The sequence below is a fragment of the Phalangium opilio genome, unplaced genomic scaffold, assembly GCF_054372755.1.
Source record: "Phalangium opilio isolate 3A_F unplaced genomic scaffold, DU_Popi_V2 ptg000232l_1, whole genome shotgun sequence".
Taxonomy (NCBI): domain Eukaryota; kingdom Metazoa; phylum Arthropoda; class Arachnida; order Opiliones; family Phalangiidae; genus Phalangium; species Phalangium opilio.
The window spans coordinates 1954056-1966688 of NW_028324223.1; the positions used below are offsets into that span (position 1 = coordinate 1954056).

General features: G+C 33.8%; 1 protein-coding gene across 1 annotated transcript in view; it reads right to left on the minus strand.

Annotated features, from left to right (window-relative positions):
• Window positions 1-1646: 1646 nt before the first annotated feature.
• Window positions 1647-12633, minus strand: part of LOC149612750 (BTB/POZ domain-containing protein 10-like) — a 73095-nt gene continuing 62108 nt past the window's right edge. Inside the window, exons 4-10 of the mRNA XM_089858351.1 lie at window positions 10514-10852; window positions 7016-7118; window positions 6787-6907; window positions 4953-5050; window positions 4741-4840; window positions 4481-4591; window positions 1647-4010 (exon numbers count right to left, since the gene is read on the minus strand). Of these exons, the coding sequence (XP_089714477.1) occupies window positions 3559-4010; window positions 4481-4591; window positions 4741-4840; window positions 4953-5050; window positions 6787-6907; window positions 7016-7118; window positions 10514-10852 (1324 nt within the window). The 3' untranslated portion in view covers window positions 1647-3558. The remainder of the gene's footprint in view (window positions 4011-4480; window positions 4592-4740; window positions 4841-4952; window positions 5051-6786; window positions 6908-7015; window positions 7119-10513; window positions 10853-12633) is intronic.

The following is a 12633-nucleotide window of genomic DNA, read 5'->3' on the forward strand; positions in this document are numbered from 1 at the left end:
AGTTATTCATTTAAAATTTAGTGAATTGAACTATTTGTTTCTTGAGATACAAACAAATCAGGCGGGAAATTTAAATAAAAATCAAACAAACTGGGGTTCAGTTCAGTTCAGATATTTCAAGGGATTATTTATTAATATTCTAAATTAATTAAGTACGGAAATTAATAAATAACTGCTTTAATTATCGTTAATAATTAAAGCTAATAGTTTCCTTTAAAACTTTAAACTCATAGGGATAAGTTATTCATTTAAAATTTAGTGAACTGATTTGTTTCTTGGGATAGAAACAGATCAGGCGGGAAATTTAAACAATGTAGAACAACGTGACGTGGATGGATAGATAGGTTTAAATACCTTCGTTCATTGGCTAGCTTCCATTCGGGACCAGGAGAGGAAATTTAGCGAGTGTCGGCGAAAAAAGAATGAGTTATAGCAGTCACTAGAGAAGTTTTCGTTATCAGTTGGAAGACATAAAACACATTTTCAAGTGAAATAAAACGGGGACACTGTTTCTGGTAGTGGTAGGTACCTTTAATCAAAATGTACGTTGCCATGCCACGCAGAGGTATTTCTTTTTATATAATTTTAAATAATTTGACAAGTTTTATAAAAACAGGGGTTGAATTTCAGGGTGGAATAAGGCCCGTTCACACTACGAAATAAATAGGTAAATGAGGCTTAAGGTTTTAATGAAAAATTTGGGGGGGGGGGGTGGACTATAAAAATTATTGGCCCTACCTCAATTCAATTAAGTTTTCGATTAAAATTTCTTCAGTCGCGGTAGATAAAAAGGGAACTAACTTCTACGTGTAGAGCTGAAGACAAAACAATTTATATTCTATTTATAATACCCCTCTGTCGAAAATTTTTAAGTACCGTTCCCTTTCCCGAAGGAGCTTTAACTGAAACTATTCCCCGGAACAAGGGACTTTTCGATACGGAGCTGTCTGGGATGGGATATGCGCGCCGATTAAAAACGCGGCGTCTGGCGACAAAGATTCAAACCAAAGAGAATTGTAATACTTGGAATTCCTAACCTAACTACTAAGTACAGTACGTGAGCAAAACAATGGCAAATAAATACAGCGTGGTTTAGCTACTTGAAATCGAAACCAGGGTACGATGGATATGTATCAGTGGAAAGAATTAGTTATAGGTGGAAAACTACTAAGTATAGGTGGAAAACCACTAATTTTAGGTGGAAAACTACTGATTGTAGGTGGAAAACTACTAATAATAGGGTGAAAAACTACTACTTATGGGTGGAAAACTACTACTTATGGGTGGAAAACTACTAATTATTGGGTGGAAAACTACTAATGATAGGGTGAAAAACTAATAATAGGGTGGAAGACTACTAATTATGGGTGGAAAACTACTAATTATGGGTGGAAAACTACTAATAATAGGTTGAAAAACTACTAATAATAGGTTGAAAAACTACTAATAATAGGTTGAAAAACTACTAATAATAGGTTGAAAAACTACTAATAATAGGGAGAAAAATTCTAGTTACAGAAAGAAAACGACTAATAATAGTAGTACCAAAAATTCTAAGCTGACATCAAATAGCTAACCAACCCACTACCCATAGACTTAAAAGCAAAGGACCTTAAACTATTTAAGACTCAATGTAAAACATCAAATTTGTTTTTACTTTATTTTTATTTATTTTTTTTTCTTCGGTATAAAACACTGAAAAACACTTCACATTGGTGTATTTAATTTTTGTTGTAATTTTTTTTAAGCTATAATTTTAGGTTATATATATATATATTTAATTTTAAACTTATATATATCTTAAATTAAAATAAAATTAGTGCGCCTTAAATTTGAAGAAACATCAATAAACGACGTTTCAGGGAAGAAATAATTAAAGAGTTAAATTTTAAAATTAATGGGATTTTTATTAAAGGTTTTTTTAATTTTGAATTTAAGAGTTCTTAATTAATTAATAAGAAAATTCACTTTTACTTGAGATAATTTTTTTAAAAGTTAAAAAAAAAAAAAAATTAGCGAAATTAAATATTCAATTAACATTTAAAATAAGAACCAAGGGGTTGGGGGGGCAAAGGGAGGGGTATACAGTTTTATGATTGGTCCATTTTTTTTCTCATAAATCACCATCAACCTTTTTTAAGTTATAAGTTTATCGCGTTGCAATCTTGAAAAGGATCAAAATTAACATTGAATTAAATGAGAATTTTGATCATTCTAAGATTGCAATTTTAGTAGTCATATAAAATCAAAGTAACGGAGATTACATATCTAAACGTACTACTTACTTTTGGGGGTTTGGGGGTTTGACCATTTTTTTATTTCGGGAAATATTATATTTTTAGGGTTTTGTTCACACTACAATTAGGTTATGTCTACATTTAAACGATTACGTAATTGATGCTTTCATTGGCCAATTTTGTTTTATAATTGACACACCAATTGGTGTACGCTGATTGGCTGATAAATTAAAAGAATTGGCCGATTTTAAAACGAAAAAAAAAAGTATTTTCTACCTCTAATTATTTTAAGCACAAATTTAAGTATTTAATTTTAAATCCCCCATTTAATTAATTAATATTTAAATATAAATTGGTTACCTACCATATGTCATGGAAGATGAAGAGTTTTTGACACTTGTCCAGTATATATCGGAACCAATTTAGACCAAGGCTTAAGGGTTCTAATTCATCTATATTACACCCCCGCCTTAATCGGTATTAGTTCATTTAAATAAACATTTTAAGCGGCAGTTTTTAAGCTTTTTTTTCTTTACCCCGTTTTTAGCCACTTAGTAGAAAAACCCCTAAAACCTACTGTCAATAAATTTTAATTGTAATGTGAAAATTGATGAAAAAAAAATTAAAATAAAATTTTGAAATTAAAGTTAAAAAAAAAAAAAACCCCTACAAAAGTCTACTATCACCTTAAAACTATGTAATATTATTAACCCTTTCACGAAATATACCCGGTACAATTTTTTTTTTTGGTTTCTTTTTATTATTGAAAATTTGATCCCACAGAATTTTAATTTACTTACTATTTGACCATTTGAAAATATTTAAGTTAATTGGTCAAAAAAAAAACCACGGCAGGATTTATTTAGAGATAAAAAAATTTCAACGTTTGAGTTAGTATTCTTTCTAGCTATTGGTTTAAATTTTTCGGTAAATTAACATCAAAAACCAACGACGTTAACTTTTCAAACAAGACGCGAAATTTTTTGAGATTTCCTCCTGTGTGTAGTAGGTTTCCCCCTAAATACGGGAGTTTTTCTACTAAACGTAGTAGGTTTCCTTCTATATTCGGTAGGTTTCCTACTAAACGTAGTAGGTTTCCTTCTATGTTTGGTAGATTTCCTACTAAACGTAGTAGGTTTCCTTCTATGTTTGGTAGATTTCCTACTAATTCCGGGAGATTTCCTCCTAAAAACGGGAGGTTTACCCCTAACTTTGTGTGTAAAAAAACGTTTCAAACAAAGCAACACAGAACCCCTAAACTGTCCCAAATTCTTTTAAACCAATTAGAGGAGCGAACTTTGACCTTTAATTTGACCCTGGGTCAAGCGTCGTCGTTTCTAACGTTGTGCAAGGGGTAAGGTTCTTTAGGGGATGGATTGGGTACCACAGCCCCGTAATGATCGTCCTCATTGGCATGGGGCCCGCTAGCCGCCCCAGCAGCGGCGCCACCACCACCGCCAAGGGCTTCGGGGGGATAAGCTTGTTGCACCCCCTGATGGGAAGCTAATATCTGAACGGGCGCACCACCTAGACCACCACCAAGGCCCACTGGGTTATTAGCAGGCGGGACGTTTTCCAAGGGAGCTTCGTCCGCTGCGGCTGCCGCTAAGTTCGTTATGGATTTGCTTTTGACGCATTGGAAATCCACGTGACGACTTTTAGCTTCCTCTTTTTCCCACGACATTCGAATGAAAGGTCGTTGAACGTAGTTGTAAATGACCTCCGCGCGACCTCCGGGTCGACGTTTCACCTTCTCTTTGTAAGTTGGGTATCCTTTAACCAAACGCAATTAGACAAAATATCAGAAAGTGCGCCCAATACTTGACGAGAACGCCCTTTCTACAGATAGTGCGCAGACAAGTGTTGCCAGTTATTTGTGAGTCTACAATGGACTGAAAAACTTGTACTTCTGTTCTAGTCAGATCCTACAGTTCTTATACAAATAACTGGCAACCCTGTCCCGAAGCTCATGCGGTTAAAGGTACGCAATGGGGGTGAAAATTTTCCTACCCCTTTAAAGCACACACTATCTATTATCTCTATTTGCATTTGGTATTGATAAGTCGCGTTCGCATTACCCGATTTATTTAAAATTTAATTTATTATATTAAATCTTGATTTTTCTTATGTTAATTAATGATAATCAATTAAATATCTATTCCTAATCAATTACTCTAGGCCACGTTAAAAATTAATACGTGAGGATGACTAATGAAAAGTAAGTTGATGTCTGTCCGTCTTACCTTCAATCCCCAATCGAATTTTCTTAAGTCCCCGTTCTTTAAGCACTTGTTTGGCAACATCGCGGTTCTCGATGTACTTAAAAAACCTGTACATCGCCGTACTCGAAATTACTGAACAAGACGTGAAAAGTAATCAATTAAAATTAAAACGGGGGTTAATTAATTGACTTGAATAAATTGGACTAAAAATTTTTTGAACTAAAAAATTTATCGACGAAGTGTCTTTCCCCTCGATTTTTTTGGGGGGGGGATCAACTTACTTTGGGAGTATTCTTCCCCCATTTGAGGGGGGTATTCTTCATCCCAATCTACTACGTCATCGTCTAAAAGTACAACTATGTGACATTCACGATCGCCACGCTAAAAATATAAATTTAAATCACGAAAATTCAAATTTTGACACCGTTTCAAACTTCTAATTAATTTTTGGATTTTTGGGCACCCTTGGGGGTAGGGGGAAGGGGAGACTTACTTGAGCCGAAGACACCATTGTAGGCAGTACTAGATCCTCGAGAAATACTTCAAATTGTTGTCTGGCACCTTCGTTTGACAATTCATGAAGTAACCCACCTATGACGTAATTTATTATGTTAAATTTAAAATGTGTTCACCCGTCTTTTAAAAATTGTAATTCGACTTTTAAAATTATAAATGTTAGATAAATTATTTTAAAATAATAAATCTTAGGAAACATAATTGTGTAAAAAAACATTTTTTTTGAAGAAAAATATAAGCTTAAATAATTTTAAAATTATAAATCTTAGGGAAAATAATTTTGCAAAAAAAAAAAAAAAAAAAAAATTTTTTTTTTTTTTTTTAAAGAAAAATATTAATTGCATAAATTTTTGGAACAGAAGTTCAAATAGAAACTCGCACCCCTTCTAAGGTTGCAAACTGGATTAAAAATAAATGTTAGATCATCATAATATAATTTTTAAAACAAAGTAGGAGATCGAAATTCTCTATTTGAGTTTTGAAATAAATTTTTCGCTTGTGAAGCTCTTTTGGCTTTGCCCTTGTACGGGGTTTAGTACAAAGTAGAGTAGAAGGGTAGAGACAGTCTCTTGGGCTCAACGTCACGCCACGCCGAGTGAATATAGGAGGGTATAGTTCCCATCACGGTGGAGAGATAACAGGGCCCGTTTGCTGACACTCTAAGAAGTTACCTCGGGGGCTCCCTTTAAAAATCTAGCCGCAGGAATTTTTCTTGGCAAAGACTCGCGACTTGAAAACGCTGACTCGGCGATTGTCAATTACTTAATGAATAAATTTCAACAGACTTATTCGGACAGAAGGTCCACCAACCAACGTCTACCCTCAAATATTCTTAAAGGTTTTGTTCGTATTTAAATCGAGAGTATCGTAAATTTTAATAGCGTCTGGTAGATAAATTGATTTTAAGACGGTTTCTAAAATTAGTTTTTAAATATAATTTTATGTTTTTAAATGTAATTAATTTTAATTACGATGTTAATTTTAAGTGGATCCTATAGAGGAGGTTCTGAACTATAGCTAGATAAAGTTTTAGCTCAGTTGCGCAATTAGTTTTTAATTTAATGGCGATTAAACATAAATTAATGTTTTTAAATGTAACTAAATTTAATTATGATGTTAATTTTAACCGGATCTTGTAAAGAAGGTTCTGAACTATAGCTAAATAAATTTTCAGCTCATTTGCGCAATTACTTTTTAATTTAATGGCAATTAAACCTAAATTACTGTTTTTAAATGTAATTAAATTTAATTACGATGTTAATTTTAACCGGATCTTGTAGAGGAGGTTCTAAACTATAGATAGATAAATTTTTAGCTCATTTGCGCAATTAGTTTTTAATTTAATGGCAATTAAACAAATTAATGTTTTAAATGTAATTAAATTTAATTCCGATGTTAATTTTAACCGGATCTTGTAGAGGAGGTTCTAAACTATAGATAGATAAATTTTTAGCTCATTTTCGCAATTACTTTTTAATTTTATGGCAATTAAACCTAAATTACTGTTTTTAAATGTAATTAAATTTAATTACGATGTTAATTTTAACCGGATCTTGTAGAGGAGGTTCTAAACTATAGATAGATAAATTTTTAGCTCATTTGCGCAATTAGTTTTTAATTTAATGGCAATTAAACATAAATTAATGTTTTAAATGTATTTAAATTTAATTACGATGTTAATTTTAACTGGATCTTGTAGAGGGGGTTTTGAACTATAACTAAATAAATTTTCAGCTAATTTGCGTAATTAGTTTTAAATTTATAGGCAAAGAAAAAATTTTTAATTTAAAAATAAATTATTTTAAACTTACGTAGATTGTGACATTTCACAGTTTGAGCATCAAATGGTATAAGGAGATAATCACAAGCTTCCCTAAGTTCAGGGACAGATACACTAGGAGGACATCGAATAAGGCCAGTTTTATAATAATCCTAAATTAATAAAAATAATAAAAAAAAATAAAAATGAATTTAATTATCATCATACCCAATTAACAAATATTAATTAATTAACTAATTAAACAAAAATTATTCCGTTACCAAAACTGCCCTGAAAATGGTGGCTGAAATTCCTTCGGCGACTTCGTACTCGCCCCTTTCATTGGGTCGCGTAAAATTATTTTCAAGAGAAGATCCAAACATTCTGAGAAATAAATTAAAATAAAAACAATTAACTTTCAAGTTAATTATCCTTTTCAAATCAGAGACGAAAACAAAATTGTCTTTGCGACTTTTTTTTTTAAAAAAAAAATTTCCAAGGAAAAAGTAAAAGGACGTCGCATCAGCATTTATTTCTTAAGCTGATAAAAATGCCTCAATTGTTTTGAGTTTAAAAATAAACTTTTTCCTTTTTGTTTTCTATTCATTTCCTAATTAACTTTTTCTTCTTTGTATAATTAAAATCAAAAAAGATTGGCTTTTAAGCTCTCGTATCTTTCTCAATTTTGGTCCGAATTTGACCGTTTTGGTCTCAAATTGAAGCTTACATTATACTCAATCAATATACTTAACTAACAAAATTTATAAACGTTAATTTAGATAGATATTTAAGCTTAAAACTAACTTATATCCAATTTTAAAATAATAATCAAGATGGCTTTTAAAGCTCTCGTATCTTTCCCAATTCTGGTCCGAATTTGACCGTTTCGGTCTCAAATTGAAGCTTACATTATGCCCAATCAATATACTCAACTGTTAATTTAAATAGGTATTTAAGCTTAAAACTAACTTACACCCAATTTTAAAATAATAATCAAGATTGGCTTTTAAAGCTCTCATATCTTTCTCAATTCTGGTCCGAATTTGACCGTTTCAGTCTCAAATTGAAGCTTACATTATGCCCAATCAATATACTTAATTTACAAAATTTATAAACGTTAATTTAATTAGATACTTAAGCTTAAAACTAACTTATATCCAATTAAAAATAATAATCAAGATGGCTTTTAAAGCTCTCGTATCTTTCTCAATTCTGGTCCGAATTTGACCGTTTTGGTCTCAAATTGAAGCTTACATTATGCTCAATCAATATACTTAACCTACAAAATTTATAAACGTTAATTTAAATAGATATTTAAGCTTAAAATTAACTTACATCCAATTAAAAATAATAATTGTTATCTTTCAGTTCAACGGTTAACTGTCACAACATCTCCTCCTTAGTAAAGGTTAAATAGTGAATAACGCCTCGTTTAAGACTTAATAAGTGTTAATAAAAATAAATTTCACGGTTCTGCTTTTCAAAGATAAGACCTTTTAATAGCGATTTAAAAAAAAAAAAAATTGTATCTATTTTTCAAAGCCCCCCAAGTTAAAAATTAACAAAAAAAAAGTGTTATTGAATTTTGGTCTTGGTGTAGAAAAAATATTCGGTCATTATCAAGTTTGCCTGTTAAACTTTTGGTTGGTAGAGTAAGGTAGGGAGGGCTTAACTATCCGAGCCCTTAATTGAAGCTGGTTTTCGATCCTACACATTTCCGTGGCAAGCAGCGCCGACAAACGGTGGTAAATAGCGAAAATTCTCTCCCGAATCAATTAATCAATAGAAAATGAATGACCTTTCTAAGTCGTGGAGGAATCCACCAATATTTTGACAACTCCACTATAACGTTAAGTCTATAATACCCTCTCTCAATAAGTTAGCCGCAACCATGAAGATGCTACCATAAAACCCTACCAAATATTTAATAGGCGTAAGTTAATCCCAAATTTGAAGTAGACATTGCGAATTTTAAATTAGAACTGGATAATGCCAAATTAAAGTTCACATTAAATTAGAACTGGATAGTTGCCAAATTAAAGTTCACATTAAATTAGAACTGGATAGTTGCCAAATTAAAGTTCACATTAAATTAGAACTGGATAGTTGCCAAATTAAAGTTCACATTAAATTAGAACTGGATAATTTCCAAATTAAAGCTCACATTAAATAATAACTGTAGTTATTTAAAATAAGTCAAAATTAAATACTAAATATTTTCTTTTTTGAAAAAGGTATTCAAATGAAATTATTGGTAAAAACAATGGGTTACTTATGGTTAGGTAGGTTACTTTTGACGATACAGGGAGGTTAAGCGGGGGGCCGTAAAGAATAAGAACAGTAGTAGTAGTGAGAGATGAAACGAGATGGTAATCGGAATCTGTAGGGCATAATTAAAATAGAAAGCTTTGTGGGGGCGTCGATTGTAACATGAGAGAACATGACATCAATTTGCCCGGCGCCCTTTTATTTCTAGAATGTCGTCCCCCGGTTGGACCACGCCCCCTTTATAACCTTAACCAGTTATCTTTCGCGATTGGTGGTGATGAGAAAAGAAAGCTCCAGTGTTTGCTCCAGTGTCATTCAAGATTCCTTTTTCTCAGACTCTCAATGCAGTTTTTTACCCTAAGACTAAATACAACATGGATTTGCTTCACTTCCCTCTTAATTTAAAAAAGCGCGCGCTGTTAACTAACACGTCACGCGTTGTGTGGTCGCCAATTGGCTAGACTTCCTCGCTTAGGTTTAGGAACTAAAAATGATCGCATCAAATTTGTAAATTATAATAAAATTAACGTATCAGCGTTTAGATGTAAGTTTTTGTTTCGAATCCGTGTTTTTCTTGATCCTAGATGTCGTAAATTTGAGAGAGTGAGGGCCGGGGTTGGGGGGTATGGGGGAAAGGTTTGGGGGGTTAGGCCTACAACGTCACTTTGGGATATCAAGTTTCATCGATTGTGTGGCGTGAAGGAATCTATAGCTAGCGTGACGGCCTAGAGATACTTTAAGGTGGGGGTCCCCTCGGTGCACGGGCTGTCAAACAGCGCCTCCTAGTGGGAAATAAACGAACTAGAAAGACGAGCGAGCGACTGCTATCTTGTCAATTGCATTATTCCTTCAGGGCCCACCAACAGAAACTCACTTATTCTTTCTATACATCTCCTAAGCCTTTTTATTTTTTTTCTCTTTCTTTCTGATCTCTGGGCCTAGGTTTTATCCGAACTCGCATCCTCCGATTCGAAATGAAACCGTGGAATGCTTTAGACTCTTTATAACTTAGATAATATAATTCCCCAACATTTTAATATTAAAATAGCTGAATTGTAAGTTGTTTCACGCACCATCGTAATCAGCGTTAAAAATGCTTTAAAATGAGTACAAACACGATATGGTCTGTATTATACGTTAAACCTCCGGAAGTGACGTAAACGTTCACATTAAAATTCCTTGAATTTAAAAGGTTTTAGGAAAATGTTTCATGCACCATCGTAATCAGCTTTAAAAATGCTTTAAAATGAGTACAAACACGGCATGGTTTGTATCATACGTTAAACTTCCGGAAGTGACGTAAACGTTCACGTTAAAATTCCTTGAATTTAAAAGGTTTAAGGAAAATGTTTCACGCACCATCGTAATCAACTTTAAAAATGCTTTAAAATGAGTACAAATACGGTATGGTTTGTATTATACGTTAAACTTCCGGAAGTGACGTAACGTTAAGGTACGAGTTCTGATTGGTCGGTAAGAAAAAACTGAGAATCTAGTCCCGTAGTACTAACCTTCCCAACATGGTATCAGGATGAGGAGCGAACAAGGCCGGGTCGACGATAAACCTGGTATTTTCGACGACTAAGGTCACTCTGACATCGCTACTAGTAACTTGATGAGCGGCTGTATTCTGCATCTGATTGGCTGGCGTGCCGTCCGAGTTTCCTTGTCCCATGTTAACCGAGTGAATAACAGCACCACCCACGGGACTGGTGGCGCTGTCCGTACTTCCTCCGTGACTGCTCATGCCGCTACTACTGCTGCTGCTATGGGTGTCCGCGCAATGGTCCGGTAAATGGTTACGAGCTGGACCCATCAAATGTTGAGGATGATACGATGAGAGGCGAGATCTGAAATTTAATAAACCAAACTCTGGTCAATAAAATTTAACCTAAATAAATTTATTTAATATTACGTAATGCAGTTAAAAATAGGTTTCATAGTCTTTTAGCGTCTTAGAAAGCGATTTGGAGTGGTTCTCAATGACTACATACTTATAAACGGAAAAGGCTTAACTCGTAGGTAGCAATTGAAGAAAGAAAGACAAAAGGTTAAAGGTTATCTCTATAGATAAAAAATAAAATCACACGCTTGCACGCGGCAACTTGAGATTTCCAGATATAAAAAGGTCAAAGGGTTAAAAGGATTTAGTTTAGATCGCCACCACTACAGGTTAACAATTCAAAAGATTATTCCAATTAGTGGAAGTTTAACTAAGACTATTTATAGCTTGGCTTTTAATTATCTACGTATAGTGTTTGAAATATTAATATAAAATTAATCAGCTAGCCCCTTCTTGTTCGGCTTCGCTTTTCCCCGTCGAACACCGGTGTTTACGGGGTGAAACATTTATACAGGGGCTATGGCAAAATACATGGAGTACATTCCGCCTAAATGGGGTCTTACTTCCAATGTCTATAAAATAAATATTTTAAAATATGTGGTGTTTTTAACATTTAAAAGAAATGGAGCATGCGCAGTTAGATATAAGGGGAGGGGGGCGGGAACCACAATAACACCCTCAATGTTTTGACAAGCGTGCGTTAAGGGAAAGAAAACCGTGGAAGCGGGGATTATCTATCCAGGTGTAAAAATCACCCAATCGAAAAGGGATTCGTTTCGACAGATGTCTCAATTCTAGAGACGCCAAAAGACGAATTCCCTCAAAACACAGACCACACACACAAGAAAGAACAACTCTCGAAGATGTCAAATGTGGGTTCAACACCAGCTTAAAATAAAATCATCTTAATATAGAACAGATAAAAATTGGGGGTTAACTCTATTTGACCTCAAAGGTCAATTAAAGTTAACCAAAATATAAACACAATATCGCTACTAGATTAAGCTCATCGATAGCTTTAAAACGAATACAAACAACCCCTACTTTAAATAAACCTTACATTCGTAAAAAGTTCAAAAGGTCGTAGGTCAAACTTAACTCCTTTGTACTTATTTTAAACTCTAGTAGGTCTAGTAATTCGAATTCAGCTTTGTAATGAATCTAAACAAGAAGTTGAAAAGGTCATGGGTTAAATTTAATCTCTATTGTACTTATTTTAAAAGTACCTAACTGCGCCAATGGTCACTACTAGGTGGCGCTTAAAGGCGAGCGAAACTAATTCGTAAAGCCCAGGGCTGAGTTGCATCCAGCTGGATAATTGAGGAAGGAAAAAAGATATAAGATTTAGGCTTAGCTGATGGTACAGAGGGGGGGGGGGTTAGGTCAGCTAGGCTCTTCTTGGTTCTGATGGTGGGGGGAAGGGGGAGAAAAGAAGGGGGTGAGCCCCATAGACGCTAAAAACGACTTCCATTACGAGGCTGTTAGGTCCGAGATAAGACGCGCCAGTACAGCGGCCGACCGAGATTTTTCAAGCCCCCCTGACAACAAAAATTTTCCACATTTCAAGCACTTGATTGACTAGACCTATACAAGAAGACCCGTTCGCACTACAACACCCCCCAAATATTTTTTATTTAATTAAAAACACATTATTTAAACAGCAAATAAAAATCGGTTATTTGCGAAATAACACACACACCGTTCGTCATAAGGCGAATATTCGGTATTCGCCGAATACCGAAGATTTTTTTATTATATTTTGGAAATCATTCTTATTTGACCAATTTA